Source organism: Platalea leucorodia, assembly GCF_965183815.1.
Source record: "Platalea leucorodia genome assembly, chromosome: 4".
In the NCBI taxonomy this organism is placed as follows: domain Eukaryota; kingdom Metazoa; phylum Chordata; class Aves; order Pelecaniformes; family Threskiornithidae; genus Platalea; species Platalea leucorodia.
In genome coordinates, this window is record NC_138826.1 from 14448331 (window position 1) to 14468861 (window position 20531).

Consider the following 20531-nt stretch of genomic DNA (forward strand, 5'->3'; position numbering starts at 1 on the left):
AGTGGGAAAGGTCTCTTCAGAGGGCAATTCACCCTTTGTCATTTTAGATACTTATCTTTATCACACAGTATTTAACTGTGTGACGTGAGTTGTCCTGGAAACATGTGATGGGGGTTCTTCTTCCTACCTATGGAGATACCACTGCCAGCAGAACTCTTGAAGTGCAGAACTCTTGATATCAGGCAACACGTCTGGGAATGATGGCAGAGCAAAAATAAAAGTTGCCAAATTACCTGATTGTTTCCAAGTAAACCAATGATGTTTTATTGAATAGGCTTTATCTGAAATCAAATGTCAGAAGAAAAAGCAGTAATATAAATATAGAAATCTTGAATGAGGATCAGGTATTTCAACAAATAGTACAAGAATATTTCTTGGAAGCATATCGGGTCAAAGGTGTTCAATACCTTTAACATGTTAACTTCATGGAAGTTACTGCAAAAAAGAAATATGTTTTTCTTATTGCTTCTAGTTGGTCTGCAGGAAAACCACCTTCAAGACTGATATTTGGAAACATAGTCATATATAATTGGAGGGGTAAGTTGTGCTTTCATACTTATTCGAGTGAGAAGCAAGCCTCAGATTTAATGGAAAGTGTCAACAACTTGAAACTTACATAGCTGATTCTCTTTATTGATTAACTGACTAATGCAATTTAAAGCTTCAGGTCCTCTTTCATGATAAAATTTTTCAAGAAGGCTGGACACTTTTTGGTTTGTATTTAATTGAAAAACTCCTTTTATAGGAATTTTCAGGTAATATTAAACTACTGAGCTGCATTGGTGGATAGTTGCATTTTTTTAATACAGTAGTTAGTCTAATAAAAATTCTTTCCCTCTGTGTCTTGATGACTATAACAACCTTTCACAGAACCACACATGATTAAGTCTATCTAGAGTATTGATTTATTTTAAAATAATATACAATTAAAATACGACTGCTCTTAGCTATAATGCTGTATTCTTTCTAACCATTTTAATCATTTGAGATTATATTTCATTTAAAGCAAAATCTATTTGATCAAAATGGTACATGAACACAAGGCAAAGTATTTAAAACTTGCAGAGCCCCCTCCAGCTGATGAATATTAGAAGCTTTAGTTAAGTCACATGAAAGCATGTATTACAAATGCTTCACCATGTTTGTCTTTCCTCCAGATGGTAATTAGACCTTTTCCTCTTGCATAGGAGTCACGAGTTGATTTGCTCTTTTTGTTTGTAGCTTTCAAATATGCATTAGTTCACATAGCAGCTAGGATTAGAAATTTATTAAGGGATAAGGATAGCTTTGTATCTCAGTATTGCTTTCAGTCAATACTGGCACTAAAAATGTCTGAACAAAAAACCCACATGTATTGCTGCTTTTCTTTCTGCAAATCCTGAATTTCTTCCTCTGTTTCCCAGGAACCTTTTTTTCCAGAATGGACATTGTGTTCTCTTGTGATCCTGATCAGCTCTGGAATCTTGGGACTGAATAACTTGTTCTGTAATATGAAAATTAGTTATTTTTAAACCTGTTTTTTATTATGGCTGGCCAGCCAGCCAGCAAATCCAATCCTGGTTATGTGGTAAGCATAAGTAGGAAGTTTATTATGCTTTCTGCAACTATTATTAAAAATATACCGTAGTGAAAAGTAGGGAACATTTCACACACAAAAAAAGGACAATCTGTCAAAAAAGATAGCACTGAAAACGACTGATTCTTTAGTAATATCCCAAAGAGAGACATTTCAGTGGGATAATATTGGAGACGTGTCTACTGGCAAAAAGGGGAAATGACATTTGGAATGTGAGATACCAACTGTTTATTAATGCAAAGCTAGACTTTAAAATATAAACTGATTTTATAGAGAAAACAGCACAGTTTTTCATTGAAAAATGTTATTTTATATTACAACCATGTTTAAAATAGTTTCTGTATGTGTAATGTTGTTCTCTTTTTACCTAGATTTTTATAAGATATTGTGTAATTCTCATTTTTGAGGAAAAAAACTAGTTTACTATGTGTTGCAAAGTAGAATTTGGTTTTATGTAGGATCTCTTCTTGGTACAGCAGCAATATGTGGAGCTGTAATAATGTGTCAATTGTGAAGGCAAACAGCAGCTATTGTGTGTTCAACAATAGTATATGCAAACTTTGGGCACTAGGACCTGTTTATGAGAAAACAGAATATTGTGATGTGATGCACTTTGTTTCGAATGTCCTGGAACCTTTATTTTTTTGACAGAAGGGACCTTTAATATCTAATCCACAAAATTATGTTTTATAGTAAACCATGCAATATCTATGGATTAAACAAAAAAAGCCCGTTACATTAAGTGGACTGAATTTTCTGTAGCAGAAAATAAAATTACCTATAGGAAAAATAATTTCTGTGGCTTCTGCCTGAGCTATAATATATTGTTCCGGATGCAGTATACAGGAGTGACTTACTTTCAGAAGCATGAGGTAGGGAGTGGCATCTATTCAAATTCAAATGCAATTAAGGAGACACTTAAATCTGTTTATCAAAGGCTGTTTGGTTTTTTTTTACATACCAAGAAGTCAGAAATAGTAGTGACTTCATCATGTTATCTGTGACAGTGATTCCTGTAGGGAATGTAAGAAGTTGCATCCATGGTCATTGGTGAGGTATTTTCTTTCAAGCGTCTTAATAGAGTTACGTCCATTTTGTGCCTTCTTATTGGGTTCAGAAGAAGTTTTTAAAGGTGGGCAAAAATCATCACCAGCAAAGTCGTCTAGCCTTCTTTCCTCAGTAGCGAGGAAAGCTATTAAGAAGATACTCATGTTGCAGGACAGGTATTCCTGAAGAGTTTTGGGTTGTTCTGTTTCAGTCCTATATCATCTCTCAGTGATGAGATTTGCACAGACCTCAGAGGGAGCATCTCTAAGATATTCATTATTTCAGAACATCCTCAGAGAATTGCAAAGATTGTTAACCCAAAAGTTAATAGAGGACAGTGTCTCTGGATTTTTAACAGGTCTTAATAGAGTTTAGCAGCTGAAGATAAGGGATGATGAGCCAGCTTTCCTTAGCTGAGAAGAAACCACTCTTCAGATCATTCAGAGTTCATGGAATGCAGTGTAAGAGACTGTGCAGAACAATCTGTCTTAAGGGATCAAGAAATATCTACACACCTGTGGCATTTCTAAAACTTTTTGGTTTTGTAGGTCAGAGCAGCCTGGGTGTGACTAAGAAATCCTGTGCTTGATTTCAGGTATAAAAGTTCTAGTCCTCAGAAGGGAGGCACAGTTACAAAAGAAATTCAGAGAATAGCGGGCTGGGAATTGTACCATTTTCGATACACAAAAACACCCTTTTGATACTTTTCCTAGATGTTGGCTGAGAGGACCTGTGTGAGGAGCATTGGAAAAGCATAACAAAAGCTTTGTTCGCACATGGGATGATAGTTCAAACTTCCCCCAGGAAAAGTGGGAATACTGTAATAATATATCTCAATCTTTTTTTTTTTTTTTTTTTTTCCCTGCTGCCTTTCATTTTGCACAGGTTTGTCTTTTGGAATGTCTAAACATTTTTTCTACAAGAAGTGTCTTCAGACAGGTAGCATTACGAGTCTTTATTTGGAGGAGAAAAAGACTAATTTTGTGGACTAGCATAAAAAAACAATCAAAGAATAAATGCAGCCGGCCTAGAAACTGAGATCAGTGTCAAGCTAACTGTATTAATCTTTCTAAGAAGAGTAACAGTTAGGTCTCAATCTTCCAAAAGAGCTCCAAATGAGTCATCTCAGTCTCTAGGTACGCTCACAAAATATATGATGGTCCTAGTTGGATCCGAGACTTCAGTATTATTCTGATTTGAATTCTTTTGTATATACCAGCAACAGTGCTATTTGGACACTATGTTTCAAGCACAGCCTCACAGTGTTCTGATATAGTTAAAAGGTTCACTTGCATAGCAAAGAAACACTTCAATTGATTTCAAAATGTTAAGCAGGTCTGTCATGGTCTAATGCTTTGGCATGTGCTAGGAATATTTTGAGAACTTTGTCATAACTGTGCACCTAGACCAAATGGTAGGTTAATTATTTTGAAGTCTCTGGTTGTAATGGAGTAGTCTGTTGTGCTGTGAATGTTCATATAAATTCTGATCTTATTCCAGAGGCTGTTTTAATTTACACCAGATGCATAAACTAATTTAAAGGGGAGGAAAACTTGCCTCTAGAAATTGATTCAACCTTGTCATGGAGTTCACAGGCCCAATAGCTTCAGAAAGCTATTAACCAATGCTTGCCGCTTATACCTAAATTTCTGAAATTTGAAAATCTTCATTCAAGAAGTGGCACTAAATCTATTTTACACTTCTATACCAAAGTAGGAAAGCTAAATGTGTTGCCTTAAACAGGGGTGAATTAGGTTTTATTCTCTTTGCTCTGTTAGTTAACTTGAATGAGTTAATATTCCTTTATATGCACCAGTAAATTACATGTATCTGTCAAAAAAATTTCCTTTGCCAAGAATCCTCGTGCTATCAAAGCTTCCATACTGCTGTTTTTCCAAGCACCAAGCTTATTATTTATAATAAGGAATTTATTTTTAGTTTTGTTTGTTTTTATTTCACACTGATAACTAAGAAACTTCTCTCCCAGTGAAAGAATGTCTTTTCAGCAGCTCAGCTCATTCTGGCAGCACTGTGGGTGATTAAGAGCTTTCAGAGAGAATTAATCATCTTCATAGACTTCCTCCTGCCCTCACTCGAGACAGGTTAGAGAATTAGTTGAAGGTGCTTCAGTGTGATTATCCAATAGCTTTAAAATACAAATAGCAAGTGAAGCTTTCTGACTGTCAGTAGTGACTACTACTACCTTATTTATGGTAAGCTTACAGCTGTCCATGACAAATAAACATATAGAGCTAGTTTACTGGTCTGTTGAGTGGTTTGCTGATTTCTTGATATGTAGGAAAATATCTTGTGACTAATGCATGGCACAAAGATCAGAAGGAGCTCCTTCTACTGTTTATTTTATTGCACACTTCCTTGTTAGTTTTCCAGAATCACGCTTTTGGAAAACTAGGTGCCAAAACCTTGTTATAACGTTTAACTTGCATATAAAACAAGTTGTAATTCCAAGGAAGGCAATCTAGAAGGGCAAGCTTTGTCCCCCTCTCTTCCAAGGCTGTTGATGTTGGAGGAGCCAGTCTGTCTGGTCTCCTGCAGCCACATGTGCCTGTCCAGAAGGATTTCTAGGCAGTGCTGTGGAAAGGAAAAAACAGAGAGAGCGAAATACATTACAGGTTACGATATGGAGACATCAACTCCACTGGAAGACTATTACACAATAGAGGTGTCAGTTCATTGATAAAACAATTGGAATTGCCTCTGCTGTTTATGAAGAATTGAATAATACTCATTTGTCACATAGGGTGTTGACTCAAACACAGATGAGTTCAATTCAGATGACAGAGGTTGTTACAAAACCCATCTGTTGACTCTGCTCCTCTTTCCACAAGTTGCTTTCTCTGCAGCAGGGATGGCTGGCCCATAAAGCAATTCTTTAACAGCCACAGTTTGTAGCCTGATTTATGCAAGTAAACCAATGGTGACTTTAAGTTGGTTTAATGTACTGGGTTGGGAACTCTCAGCAGCTCAGGAGCTGCTTCCTGTGTAAATCTTCAGTGCTAGTGTAGCAGTGGCAGTCTTTGGAGAAGAGTGAATGCCTGGTAGGATGTTTAAGCTGCCTGTATTGGTGGGTAAATGTTCTCTGCTTCGGATTTACAGCGAACTTGAGAAAGAATGTTTGCAGTGGTCTGCCAGCAGTTGCAGAGTAGCTGCAGATAACTTCTGACAAGATACCTCTTCTATGGCTCCTAACAATTCATCTCTAAGGCAATTTACTCCAAGAACTTTGGTTGTTAATCACATCTGGAGAAAAGGCAACAAGAAACATTAAAACAGATACTCTTCTTTGGGGTTTCCATTTCACTGGGATTGGAAGAAGACCAATTCTTAATCATTTACCATTTTTGAAAAAGGTTCATGGTGAACACATGAATAGGAGCCAAGAAATTATTGGCCAGGGCTGATTCTGTTGAACAAATCATTCGGGTGTTATGTGCGGAGCTATTCTAACAAGGCTACCCGGTAGGCTGCTTGGGAGGGAAGAAAGAAAATGGGCTTGGTTTTGGGTGGTGGTGTTTTTGGGAAGGCTGCCAATTTTTCTCGGTTTCTCTTCTTTCCCTTTAAGGATAATACCTTGCTGAGCTCACAAGATAACTCTGAGGATTATGGACTTGGTTTAATTCTCACTACAGTCAGAAAAGCTAACACTGATAGCAGTAGGTGAAAGAGACAGCCTTATTTTAATAGGTTAGTGTCTAGAATAATCTCAAATTGAGGCTTTTTGTTTATTTGTATTTAGATAACTACTGTGTAAACTTTAGATTTTTGCCTTTGAAACAGAATTGTTTTCCCAAGAAGTGGTCCAAATAGCAGACCTTAATTCTAGTTTTGTTTTTGATTATGCCTTTGTAGCCTTTCTTTGGAGTTATTTTAGAGAGGTAAAAATAGAACACAGATATCTTGTATCTAATAAACTTGTGGACCAGATGCTTGTCTTGCCTTTTTTCTCCCGTGGCAGGATTGAATTCCTTGCACTACAGCAACCATAAGGTCATTACACTGCATTTAAAACAAAATGCAGAAAGAGATGACCTTTTGCTAGGACTCTATTGTTTGTATTGCTAAGCCTTATCTCCATCTTTCAGCAAAAAACAGTTTAATCCTTAAACATTTGTACATATAGTATCTGTTCAGAATTGTCTGTTGTTAGCTATCTGTGTTCTCATTGATTATAATGCTGTGCATCTCCACAATGCCTGCTATTTGCCCCTTGAATCTTCATTGTGCAGGGTAGCTGTTATCTTCCTTGCTGATAGTATATCACCAATGGTACCAGTTAAGAGCTGAAAACACTTCCAGCATAATGGAAAGTTCCACTTTCGTCAGGATGACTCACTAATTAACTAACCCCTGGGATATTCTGCCTGGGATGGAGAGGCTTCCAGTGCCAACTTAAGAAAAAGTTACAGGAAGATACTATTATGAAGCGAAAGAGAAATTGACTGGCGAATTTTATCTGCCTTGTAAGAAGTATGTTTTCTAATACTATCAATCTGCCTGAAACAAGCTTGGAAACTAACTGAAAAATAGATACTTTGGAAAGGCTTGCTTCTCTGACTTAACATCTTCCTTTGCTATAGGAGTAAAAAGACAACTGCTGTTAACACCATGAGAAGAATGGACTTGTAATAGGGGTGTGTGGAGGCAAGCAGTACAGGAGGCAGTAAATATCTTTTCCTTCCAGCAGGCCACAAGCCTTTGGCTTTAAATAGGTCACTGTTCAAATATAGCTACCAAGTGGCCACTCGGGAGGGAAGAAAGAAAATAGGCTTGGTTTTGGGTGGTGGCAGGAGTTGGGAGGGCTGCTGGGACCATGAAGAGGCAAGGGGAGACTGCCCTGCAGAATGCTCGTCATGTGCCTGTCAGACATTGCTGAAAGGAGAGGGTGGCTGGAGTATGGTGTCACTGCCCCAGCCTGGTGTGGATGGAGTGTCTGTAACTCATGACTTCAGCAGATTTGTCCTGTGGACTTCAAGAAGTCGTGTGATGCCTTCACAGTGCTGGGGGTGTGATTTGCTTTTTATCAAGGAATCTTTGCCGGATCTTTAAGATTAAACTTGGTGTGTCTGTAGCAGACTGGAACAAAGCAGAGTGGTTCTGTACATGAAGATAGATGTGATGGGTGTAAATTTCTCCAGTGAAGAGCTGTAGCAAGGCCTGGGAGCTAGAAGGAGGCTCCAGAATTTGAGATTTAACTCCCAGTAGTTTCTGAGATAAAGAGCTTTTGCTGCAGAAATCTCTCTCCCTTCAGGACAGGGAAGGAGTAAAAGATTTGGGGAGATGCTTCACTTAAGCTAGAAGTGTTGTTTGGACTTCTGGCTGGTGATCTTTTAACATTTGGGCATTTCAGACTTGACAACTGTTTACTGAAATACCAAAATACAGATATTTTTAATCTCCGGTGGTGCTGCTTCATTGATTACCCCTCAGACGTACACGTGTGCAGGGGTGACTTCTGCATTTTATCCCAATGAGTGGCTGTTCACACAAAATACAAATAGTTAGACAGGCTTGTTATTCGATTGTCTCTTTTTGGCTTGTTAGCGCCGTCTGCCATCTGTCTAGGAGGAAAAATGGGTGCTGAGCTATGACAGACTTTGTAACCATGCAGGGTAAGTTGAGGGGCATGGTGCAGAAAGGAATATTACTTTGTATAAGTGATGATCTTAGAGAAAAAGACTGTGATTTTATCCATGTTTCTTGTCAGGGGAGAAGTGCCACTAAAAGTGAATAGTTGGGGGACTGTAGCACCATTAAGGACAAAATTATATCTTAAAAGTTCCTGTTTGTGGGTGGGAGACAGGATGCCACTGACCAGTAGTGCTTCTCTTTATTCCAACTCATTACGTGTTAACCTTGATTGACTGTAGCGTGTATGTTTATCCATTTATGTGTGAACTCTTCTCATTCACCATGACCTTTTGTTGGGCTAAATTTATTTTTTTCTCCCCCCCCCTTTTATAGACATTATAAAAGCACAGTAGCATGGTGACAATGCAGGCAACTTTGTACTAGAGACTGCAAGCAAATAGAGAGGGATGGGGAAGACTAATTTTGTTACGAAAATGAGCATGCTGAGTAAAATACAGGTTCAAACCATGTGTTTGCTTGGGAAAGTTTATGGTCTAAATTTGACATAGACTACAGCAAGCAACCGGAGAACTGCCATATGGAGGAATAGCAGCTTTGCATTATTAAGATCATACAGTTAACAGCTTAGTTTATAAATTTCTACAGAGCAGTGTCTGCAATTCAGCAACAGAAAAAGTGTGCTTCATGGGGAGGCTTGAGTGAGAAAAGGATGGTGAGGCCTTTTTGAGTAGACATTGCATGTACAAAAGGGATAGGTTGGGAAACGCTGCATGTAGCAGGGAGAGAGACATAAATCCAGGTGTAAACAAAACTATCTCATTTGTTACTCAAAGGTGAAGTGACTGGTGGAACTGACTAAATCAAATACTTTCAACATCTCACAAAACAAATGACCAGTCTAAGGAAGGTCAGAGTATCACTAACCTTTTGTTGGTTTTGAAAAAAAAAATTGGAAATTAATATAATTGTCATCTGCGGTTCTTTTCACAGTGTAGAGTAGATGTCAGCAATGCTCCAGCATGTTGTGTTACACTCTGTTTTTCTGCCCCAAATTAAAGTTTACGTGTGAAAACAGAAATCGTGCAGAATCCAAGCTCTGTTGTTTCTCAAAGAAGCAAGATGCTGTCATGACATTCATGGTGTGTTGTCTCTACATCAGTAGCTAGAAGCGTCTCCTGCAGGCTACAGAGATCACTGGCAACCTGTAGCAGGGAGCTGCTCCCTCTCAGGAGACTGTAGCTGCCAAATCTCAGCCCTATTACATGCTATTCAAAATCAGTCCACTTACCACCTCTGCCCTACAGCTGTAAGTGGCTGATGCCCATTCGAGGGTGACCTTGAAAGCTTTATGGGAACACTTTAGCTATCCATACAGGAGAAGCTAATAAAAAGTATATTCAGCTTCCAAATCTCTACAAGGATCCTTCCTGAATTGAGTGCTGTTTTTTTTTTTTTTGACATCAACTCTATGATAAGCAGAGAATTGGCTCTGGTAATGGTAGAAAATAGCAGGCATTAAACAGGGAAATCTGAAGAGGTAAAAGGGGAAAGTAACAATTACAAAGTTATTGGAGACTGCATGCCCAAAGTAAAGAAGGGCCAGTTGCTTTTGTTTTATATAAAATAAGCCTTCCCCCCCACACTGCAATAAAGCACAGGATGAACAATGAGAAGATTATCTTAAGGAAGGGAAAGAGAATGATGGGGGGGTGGAATCAAGTGTACAGAAAGTAACCAATTAGTATCCCACAATCCTACTCTTTTAAAGAAGTGTTGTATTTGGTTCTCTGTTTATGGGTCCATAGAGGAGAAATCCCTGAAATTGTACTTCATTTGAAGGAGTTGGGTAGAATACTGTTGCTGTCGAGTCTCAGTACTTTGAGTAAATCATCAGTATTGATATTTTGAATATTTAATGTGGTGACACAAAGGTAACATTGTATTAAATAAGTTCCTGTGTCTCTTCATCAGCCGTGCTGTGTTGTTGTGTGTAAAATCACAAGCTATTTTTTCATTCAGTTGGAACATAAGTGAACAGTGCTTTACCTGTGTGGAAAATAATTGCAAGTTCATCCGTGTTCACAGGTTTTGAATGCAGTCTGAGTTCAAGAAGTATGAAGAAGAGACACCTTCTCTGCACTGGGGGATGGATCCTGTATTTTCTGCGTTTGCAAGACTCTATATTAAAGATATAAAAGAAATGAGAGAATCTAAACAAGTGCCAGGTATGTACTTATATGTGCTGATTATGATGCACACAGAATTATGATTGATTTATGTTGTGCTCTTTATCGAGGGATTGCAGAATGCTTCACGAGCACCAATACAGTAATTTTGCATGCCCCTAAGCTAAGTGACATTAGTATCTTTAACAGCTCTAAGAACAACATGTTGTATGTGAAATATACGTGAAAAATAGAATGTGTTCATTCTAATGGCTTTTATTCCTCTCATATATATAGATACAGAACCTCTTTTACATTAAGGTAATGTGTTTCCTCTGTGTGGTAGTGCTTGTTATATTCTGATAAAGTTAATTCTAAAAATGCTGGTCATTTCTGGCCATATGTGTTATATCTTTCCACTGTCTATACAACATTTGAGAAGGATTTTATGCCTCTGTTGCAAAATTTTGACAGTTGATGACATTGCTGGGTGTATGTGTTTTGCCTTTTCCTCTGGATATTAATATATTATAAAACATACAGGTTTTGAGGCTTTGTCTGCTTAATTTCTAGATATGGTAGATATATGACGTTCTTCATACATTTGAACAACCTTATTGTAAATTCTGGCATCTGTGCTGGATCTTATACCACACCTTTTATTTCCTAACCATTGTTGAAAATCGTATGCTTTGCATTCTGTTTCCAGCTGGTCTTCAGCCAATATCACCCACATGTGTACATTGTCTAAAGCAACATGGGTCTGACCTTGAATTTCTGTTTTCACTACAAAGACTTTAAATAGACTGCAATATGTTTTCTGCTGTAGAAGGGTTTATTACTCCAAACTGTAGCTTGACAAGGTGCAAGATTATCAGGGAGGAACGAAGGAACTTAGAATTAATGAGGAAAAGCAGTAAACCCTAAGCAGTGTGTGTGGTTTTGGTTTGGTATTGGTGTTTTGTTTGGGTTTTTTCTTTTTTTCCTCCACAGAGACAAGGTATGTCTGTTTGGCTCTTTGAATATGCTCTGCCTTGTAGGTTTTGTTATTCTTATTTATTTTTCTTTAACAGCAAGAGTAACAGCAGTGATGATAACAGAAATGAAGGACTGGTGGTTTTTTTGCTCTTCTCACAACCTTTATTATGTACGTGGGGACTTCACAAACTGCAAAGCCCAGTATTTATACCTCTTTGTTATTTAACGTGATGGGAGGCTTTTATCTTAAATCCATTGCAAGAATTAGGCTACAGTCTGTTGTTGGTGTTTGTGCTAGAGTGAGTAGTAATTAGAGGCCTTTTTCAAGTGTGCAGTCTTACAGTAGTGCTGGTGTAGGAAATGCATCTGGTAAAAATTAATTGTTTTCAAACAAAATACAAAACAATTCAATGTCAGCAGAGTAGGATTGCAGTTTGGATTTGGACATTAGTACATACACATGCAAAAAATGTATTCAGAAGAATTAAACATCAACAAACATTTCGCAAGAGCAGGAACAGTCCTAGAAAGTACAATCCTGCTCTTTTTTTTTCTTTTTTTTTTTTTTTTTTTTTCCCCCCCACCTCTACATTACCTGAATTTCCCTTCTCACTTCCCTTCCTATTCTTTTACTTAAGTGAGCTGTCTTCTGATTCAGGAACTCTCTCAGTTTTTGTTAATACTTTTTTTTTCTAAGATGATCCTAAGGAAGTGGTATCTGTCATGTCAAAATATCAGCCTTTAAAATGGGCGCATGCGAGCTTTCTCCACTTCCTGTGCATCTGGCGTTTTGCAAAACTAAGCTTGCTTGCAATCCTGTATCATTTTCTAAACCAAACTTTAAAGAATAAAATGAAATTTCATAGAACAAACATCCTGAATTTTGTTCGTTCTCCTCGTGCTGTGTATATACCAAACCAGACATCTTTCAGCTTATCTTATTTATTGGCAACAAATGATAGCACAACAGAAACACTAAAAAAGAATCTTTTGGGGAAGGAAGAAGGTAGGTGTTTGCTGTCAATGTTTCCTGCCTTTAATGGGTTTGTTAAAGACCAGCTGAAGCTAAGTATATGATTGGCTATAAATCAGTCATTAAGTAATGGTAATTAAGAATGAATGAGTGCAAAACAAAGAGTTGTAACTAGGAAGAATAGAAAGAAACATAGACTGAATGTCAGGAAAAACATCCTTAGAATGACATCTGCTAAACCGTGGAGCGGCCTTCCCAGGAAAAAGGTGGGATGCCCTTCACTGGGATTGTTTATATCCTGACTGTACAGATTGCCAGGAATTTACTGTACGAAACGGCCCTGAGGAAATGGACTGAATGACCTAATAAGTTTTTTCTTTCCATTTTTAAGCATTAGGATTTGATGCCACAATGACTAATCCCTTAAAACAACACAGAGGAAAGCAGTAAACCTGGCCAATTACTCTCCTGCTATAAATGGTGACAAGAAGGCTGGAAAACCTCCCAGATAAAAACAGTAATTGTGTTGTCTTAGAGGCCTTGAAATAAGAGTGGGTGTCAAACTCGGTTGTAACACATAATCACATCATGGAAATGAGCTTTTCTCAGAGTTATCATGCACCACTGCATTGTGACAGCTTATCAACAAGCAAGGGAAGCTACAAATAGCATAAAAGGAGGTAATAATAATTAAAGCAATGGCAAACAGCTCAGTGCTCAGTAATGCTGGTAAAGACATGACCAGAACTTGCCCTAGAGAGCCCTGTATCTATAGCCCCCTATACCACTGCTGTGGCTTCCTGTTGTGGTAACAGCATATTAATGTACGTGTTATTTACTGGGTTACTAGGAGCTTGACTGACATAGCTTTACATGTTTAGTATACTTTTATTTCTACCAATATGAACATAATTTGAACAAATAAGCTGGCAGGAGAAATAATTTACACCTTGAAGTCACCAAGTTCAACAACTTTTAATAGTGTAAATGTAATTTCATCTTTCAAATGAATTCAGGTAGTTTCTCGGAGAGTAAGGGTGGAGTTCTATGTGAGTTTATGGGGATGGAGAGAACCAGTTTTATCCGGTCTCCGTCATTTGCCAAAACTCAGCTTACTAACTGGGAAATCAACATATTAACATAGTAACATGTTGCTTGTTTGCAGGGTCAAGAGCTTGGAGTCTCTGCTCCACAGACTTACCCTGAAACTGACCCAGACCTTCTTTTATGGAGATCTTGTAAGGTTTAGTGAATAATTATACATACTGGGAGCATCTCCATTGAGGGTTTCTATAGCAGTGTTTATTGGTGTCCTGGTAAATGGAATGAGAGAAAAGCAGACAGACCTGCTCAACATTCTCTGCACCAGACCTGACCAGTGACTGCATGATTAGTATAGCCAGATCTAAGATGACAGCGATAGATGCATCCTTAAAACATTGCAGTGGATTTTTATGAGCAGAACTTCTGTTTATGAGCTTCTTGGCTGATCACCTGTGATTTCTTCTGAAACTTTGGGTTTTTTGTCTGTCTTATGTGAAGAAAGTTAATTCCAGGCTCATTTAAGGCTGCCAGCTATGTAGGACAAGTTATTTTTGGATTTTTTTTTTTTTTTTTTTTTTTTACAGAACATTTTTCCGACTCCCTTGCTGCAGTGTTTCTCTTTCCTTTTGTAAGAATAAGACTTGCCACAGTGTATGGAGCCAAATGTTCCCTTCTGAGTCCCTTGAGTTATCTAGTTTTTAGAAGACAGTTATTGAACTTCCCGGATGGCGCATTTCAATAAAGCAGTGGTATTCAAAAACTGAAGAAAACACATTGACTGAAAATTAGCCAGCCCAGGATATATCTGGAGCTTATTGCCTATTATCCTCCTGCTAGTGGACTGTGAAGCTTCGGTGTATAATGTTTACATCTGTGTTTGTTAACAACATTTGTCACTCTCTTGAAAGGGATTACAGCATGTGGCAACATCAGTGCTCTCCAAGTCCACTGGGCTCTGATTCCTCACTGTTTCCTGGACATGTTTTTACGTGTTAATTCTTATTCAAGTCATCTTTTTAGATGCACAAAAATAGCTTTGAAAGGATGTTTTTAGAACGTGTTATTTCAGAAACTGAAGTTCAGGATGCTGTCCATGATGACAATCTAAGAGGGTTGTTTCTCTCCCCCCACCCCCCATGGCTCCTGTTCTTTTAGAAATGAAAGACAGAATTATGTTAGTTTTCCTTTTGGAGGCTCTGCCTTAATCGGGAACAGCTGCATTGTGAGAAGCTCAAACTGCTTCCATTGTGTTCTATTATTTATTCTGAAGCTTGATGAAGATGCAGGGGAAAAAGAAAAACAAAATGAAACAACAAAACAAAACAACAAAAAAAACTAAAAAAACCCCTAATGCCTGCAGCAAACAAACAATTTTTCAGATCCAAATGTGCAAGAAAACAAGAGGTTAATAAAGTTCTGACACTCTACAAAAACAAGCTTTTGGTATCCTAAGTAGGGCTGATACCTCTTCCTCCTAGTGTTCCCAGTCCTCACTGATGCAGGGGATTTTTCACATGACTAGGCATTGTATACTTTAAGATATATTAAATATGTAAGAAAGTATGTTTTTTACTGACAAATGTGACTGTCAGGTAGGATGTTGAAAGAAATAGTTACACTTATCATGAATGTTCTGTGTCTAGGTATATTCTTTTATAACGGACATCCAGTAAGACAGGTGGATGTTGTCGGGATAGTGGTTCAAACGAAAGAGCGAGATGCCTTTTATAATTATGGAGGTAAGAAAAGTTTCTTTCTTTCTTCTTGCACTTATCAGCCTTCTAATCTTAGTTACCGTTAGAACTTAAAGGTTGCCTTATTTGATCATTGTCTGTTCTTGAAACAACTGTGCTTTTATTCTCATATAATGTATATCTGCAGCTCAGATTACTTAGCAAATTTAGGGAAGCCACTGTTTATCTCCACTTCAAAAGCAGAGAAACAAATAGTTAAAACAGAGTAACTGATTCATTTGAGGTCATCTAGCAAATCGTAATTTTGGTTATTGCTTTGCCACTGGACTCCACCATCTTCATCACACTTACATGCAGTTCCTTTGGTCAGATATAAACGGATTTAACAGTGCCTGCAAATGGGAAGTCACTGCTTCCTTTTTTGAACCTTAGAAATCCCTTCTGACTTTTTGTATGTTTTCTCGTATCTTGGAGCCAGCTTTTAATAGCAGTCAGGAGCTTGTTTATATTTAGATGTGTAAGAGTCTTAGCAAATCTAACTCAAGCATCATAGTACCAGTTTGCCAACACCAGCTGGGAGCTGTCTCATCCCTATTGCTTTTCCCAATATTCGGACTACTTTATTAACATGAAAACATCTGATAGTCATTTTGTTCAGCTAGTCTTTTTCATCTGGAGAAAAGCAGAGTGGAGTAGTGGTGATGTGGCAAGTTTCAAAAGGTGGGGGAGATCTTCTCACAGTAAGAAGGAGGAGCCAAATGCATAGATCCTATCGCAGCACTTGAAGGACTCGTGTCCAGTGTCTTCCTCTGCCATGGGTTTCTACATGACGGAGGTAAGTCACGGAGTGCCTCTTCTTACCCAATTCCCTCACTTATAAAATTGAGTCAGCAATTCCCTCTCTCACAGGAGTATTGTGAAGATACAGTTGACAACTTAATCAGGTTTCAGCTTCCACAACATCTGCAGTTGCATCACACTGCTGCAGAGTAGCATTAACTGCTAGTGCATATAGCATACCCTGCCCTGGGTGCGGCTGTTTAGAGTTGAGTCTGTCCTCTATAGAGATGTCCCTGCAAGTTTCTTAGAGTGGATATTTTCTAGATTTTTTTTTTTTAAGTCTAATTTCTGGGTGTTTATTATTACCCTGCCATTATGCTAAATAATGAGTTGACAGTAAATATTTTGAAGCACAAGTTTCTCTGGCACTTGAAGTAGCACAGGATAAACAAGCACCTAAGTTAAGAGGCGGAGATGTAATTGATGATGTAATCAAGTGTTGAAACATAAATTGAACGTCAGCTATTATTCTTTCATTGCACTAGTATGCAAATGCAGTTATCACTTCATGAGAACAGAGGAAGACAGAATGAAAATGACCAAGGCAAAAACAATTCTGTGGGCAAGAGTTACCCATGCTACTCTCAGCATTAGTTCCCATGTAAGCTTGTTGGAAATGTTTGATTGGGGCAGAAAATGGAGGAATAGAAATAAAAAGAAAATGGAGGAATAGAAATAAAAAGAAACTGGAGAGTAGTGGAATTAAGGCCTTAGTTTTAGATCAGCTGACCTTTAAGTACAGCTGTCGGTGACTTCCTGCTGTCCTTTTACATCCAACTGCACTCTTTGTTCCAGCAGTTCCTGGTCTGAGCTTTCAGGCTACCTGCCAGGGTGCCCCTCCCCAGCCTGCCCTCCCTTTCAGGCAGGCTGACTCTGCCAGCGTAAAATTGTAACTTCTTAGACAGTTTCCTGCTTGTAACGTCTTGCATCTCTCAGTTCACCAGACTCTGGTTGGTGAGTCACAGAGCAGGAGTTGCATCAGTTGGAGCACCACACACCGCACAGTACTCGCTCACTTTCCATCTGCTTAAAAGTGACTTACAAAGCAATTCCCCCTTTGTACTTTTTCTCTGATAGAGAACTGAAATATCTTTGTGTCACTGCCACTATCTCCCCCCTCATTTCCTATCTGTCTACTTCAGAATACATGCCACTCATTTTAAGAGAATCTTAGGTCCTCTGTGCTGAAAACCATACAGCCAGAACTGGTAACAAAATAATAATTGTAAAAGAGAATGAATTGACTATTTCCTGGCTTAAAAAAAAAAAAATTAAAAATTACATGCTGTGTAAAACCTGATATCTAATTAAATCATAGCTTTGAACAAGCTCGTGTTTTAGCTAATGCACCTTTCTGACCTCTTTTTTTTTTTCTTTCCTTTTTCACAAAACCAAACGTCACATATGCTTTTCCTTATACTCCATAGCTGTTTTGAAAGGCTGAAAGGCACTTGCCCTAAAAACAAATGAAAAAATCTCACCGGGATCTCAGTAGGTTCATGCAGGCTGTACAAGAACTATACCCCTTTGTTATAAAGAAATAGAAATGGACACAATTATCTCATTTACCAGGTAGCTTTGAGAGTGCTACCCCTCAAATAGTTAATGCAAGAGTCAAAAAAAACCCAAACCCAAACAAACAAAACAAACCAAAAAAACCCCCCAAAAAAACCCACAAAAAAACCAAACAAACAAAAGTTTAAACCCAAGGAGATGAGGAAGGGTGGCACAGGGAGCACAGGAAGTTTTCAAAAGCTTGTAGACCCCTTGAGTGCATTTAAAATAGATTAACATTCTCCTGTCTAATTAGAATACAATTGCAAGAGTTCTTATTCATCTGTGCTTCAGGAGTTATTGGTCTTCTTGTTCAAAGCTTTTATTTGTGACCTAGGAAGACTTTGTTTCAGGGCCTTGCTCTGCTACCAGATTCCCTGTGTGGTCGAGAACAGGTCAATCTCTCCAGGACTCCATTTTCAGCTGTTACATTGATGAGGAGGAGTCTGGCCTCCTCATCCTTCCGTCTTGTTTGTTTTGTTTCTAAGCCCTTCTTGGGAAGCATATCTGTCACAGTTGGTGCAACAGCCAGTTGCAAGCTGGAACACCTAGAAGCTGCAGTAATGTAATAGTGAAAAGTCATCTGCCCTGTTTCTCATTGCCATTGCTGACTTGCGTGAATGGCTTGGCATGGTAGATGGGGGCTCTGACTCCTACTACTAAAATAGTTGCTTTTTGTCTATACCAAGGAGAGGAAATCCTACCAGCTAGATCATTATCTGAGTTCTGGTACAAAATAAAAGCTGCTGAAATAGCTGCAGACACAGCAGGTCAAAAGGGGGATAGCAATGAGATGAGCATACATATAAATGCTATATGTTTGTTATTGGGAATGTGCAGCTAAGCTACTGGGAAACAGGAAGGCAAGACAATGATTTGAAATTGGACCCCCCAAATAGGGAGATTGTTTCAAAACACGTGAGACAATGCAAAGGCATTTTGCTTTGATGCTCTGGTTCCCAGAGGAAACAACTGCAGGTACCAATCAGTACCTTCCTCATAAACATTGCTATTACTTCTGTAATCATGGATCCGGTTTAAGGAGCAGAAGAAAATTGCAGATTCCAATTTGTGAAGAGTGGAAGCTCAATCTTGGAGATGGCTACATTCAAGGAGCAAGGAGCTTGGAGCGTTAGCTGGACTGGAAATGCAATCCTTGCTGTGGTTTGACAGACATTTAGTGCCTTTTTATTTAGAGTGTTTGTTGGACGTGCCATCTGTATACAGCCTCTTGATCTGTAGAACAATTGATTCTTCTGATAGTGTTTTAGTTTTCTTTGGGGTTTGTCTTTTTCTGCTGTCCTTGACAAAGCACTGCCTGAGGCAGAAATCGCAAAACTTATTTTGATTAGGTACTAGCAAAACAGGAAGCGCTAGACAGCTCCCATGCTTAGGAGAAGGTGTTAGGCTTTTTTGGCAATGGAAGTGGCTTGCATGCCATCAGTACGTATACTTTAAGTTGGGAATTCCTGGCCTAGAGCAGAACCACAAGTATGTGCTGTCCTCTGTCCTTCCTGGCTAGAGGAGCTGCCCTTCTCCTCTCTGTAACATCTTCTTGTATGGGAAAGGCCAGCACAATTCGTGCACAATATTAGTGTGGAAACCAATGCAGCTGGTGGTAGCAGCACTCCTAGTCTATTCACATGATTGTACCCCCCAATGCTGAAGTGCTGTTTTCTCACGGTGACAGTAATGCTTCTGTGTTTTGTGCCTGGTTTCCTGTTTTAATTTGTCTGGCTTCAGCTTTCAACGCTGATTCTTCTTCTGACCTTGTCAATGACATTAAAACCCTTTAGTATCCAATATATGTACTGAAGCCTCAAAATTTAAGTTAGTAAATTTAAATTAGTGCTTGATCTTTTTCTGAGAATATACCTGTTACTTTGCTGACTATGCAAATAAACAGGGTATCTGGTGCTGAGCTACTTCCACGACTGAAACGACTGTGGAGATTATTTCAGAGGTGTAAGCAGGGCTTGAGCACCCACTTTCCCTTTCAGACTGATTGGAATGAGATATCTTTGGCAGTCATCTGCTTACATATCTATGTATCTTCACTTCTTGGAACATTGCTACCTGCTTTCTTACTCTCTAATTCTTGCAATTTTTTTTTTTTTTTTTTTTTACAGTGGATGATAGTACTGGAGTTATAAATTGTGTCTGCTGGAAAAATCCCATGGTAGCAGAAACATCTTTATCAGGTAATTTATCAAATAAATAATTCTTCTTTTGACTGTACATTTTTGTTCATGTCTGTCTTACATAATTTAGTAAATGATCAAACTTGCAGAAGAGCAAATTCAACTTTTTTTTTTCTTTTTTTTAAACCATCATATTCTACAGCCTCTACATCATATTCTACAGAATTTTTTATTACTTTTCATGTTGTGTCCAATGGTGATGCCAATAAAACCACTACATTATGACCTGTCATGCCTTTTCCTTATCTGAGTAATATGGCACTTTAGTTCTATGTTGTGACATTGTTCAGAGAATCCTCTTCTTACAGTTCTTTTTGTGACTTCATCTAGTGAGGAACTAGGCTGGAAATCTGCCACGTGCCCCAGCTTCTGTTTCCAAAGTCAATCCATTGACCAGCAACCTGGTCTATGTTTCCCACCCTTGTAATACAGTGGTTTCAGGATTCATCTTCTCTTCTTTGTTTGCATTCATATTCTCCTCCTGCTCATGCATATACTGTCAGTGATGAACTCGAAAGTAGCTTAAAACACAGTGGGAGGGTGCCCGCAGTCTTTTACGATTTGGGAAAGTTCTAAACGTGCAGAAAAATTGAAATTAATCTATTATTGCACTCAGTAACAGAAGTCACTAGTGGCTGGCTTTCTCTTTGTTTTTTCTCCCACCATTTCTCATAGATCAAAGCATGGAATACTTTCTACTTCGGACCTTCTTGAAAGCTCATGTAGTAGATTGACAACCCTGATATGGAACTGATCAAATGCTACTGAAGTAAATGTTACTAGCATCATCTAGTGTTAGGGTTACATACGCACAGAGTGGGGAAAGGAAATCTTGATGTAAAAGTTAAA

General features: G+C 38.4%; 1 protein-coding gene across 2 annotated transcripts in view; it reads left to right on the top strand.

Moving 5' to 3' along the window:
* The window catches only part of STN1 (STN1 subunit of CST complex), a 45290-nt gene that overhangs the window by 5612 nt on the left and 19147 nt on the right, over positions 1-20531 (top strand). For both annotated transcript variants that reach the window (XM_082308391.1, XM_082308392.1), the window contains exons 2-5: positions 473-537; positions 10319-10458; positions 15037-15132; positions 19611-19682. In XM_082308391.1, coding sequence (XP_082164517.1) covers positions 10326-10458; positions 15037-15132; positions 19611-19682 — 301 coding nt within the window. In that variant the 5' untranslated portion in view covers positions 473-537; positions 10319-10325. The remainder of the gene's footprint in view (positions 1-472; positions 538-10318; positions 10459-15036; positions 15133-19610; positions 19683-20531) is intronic.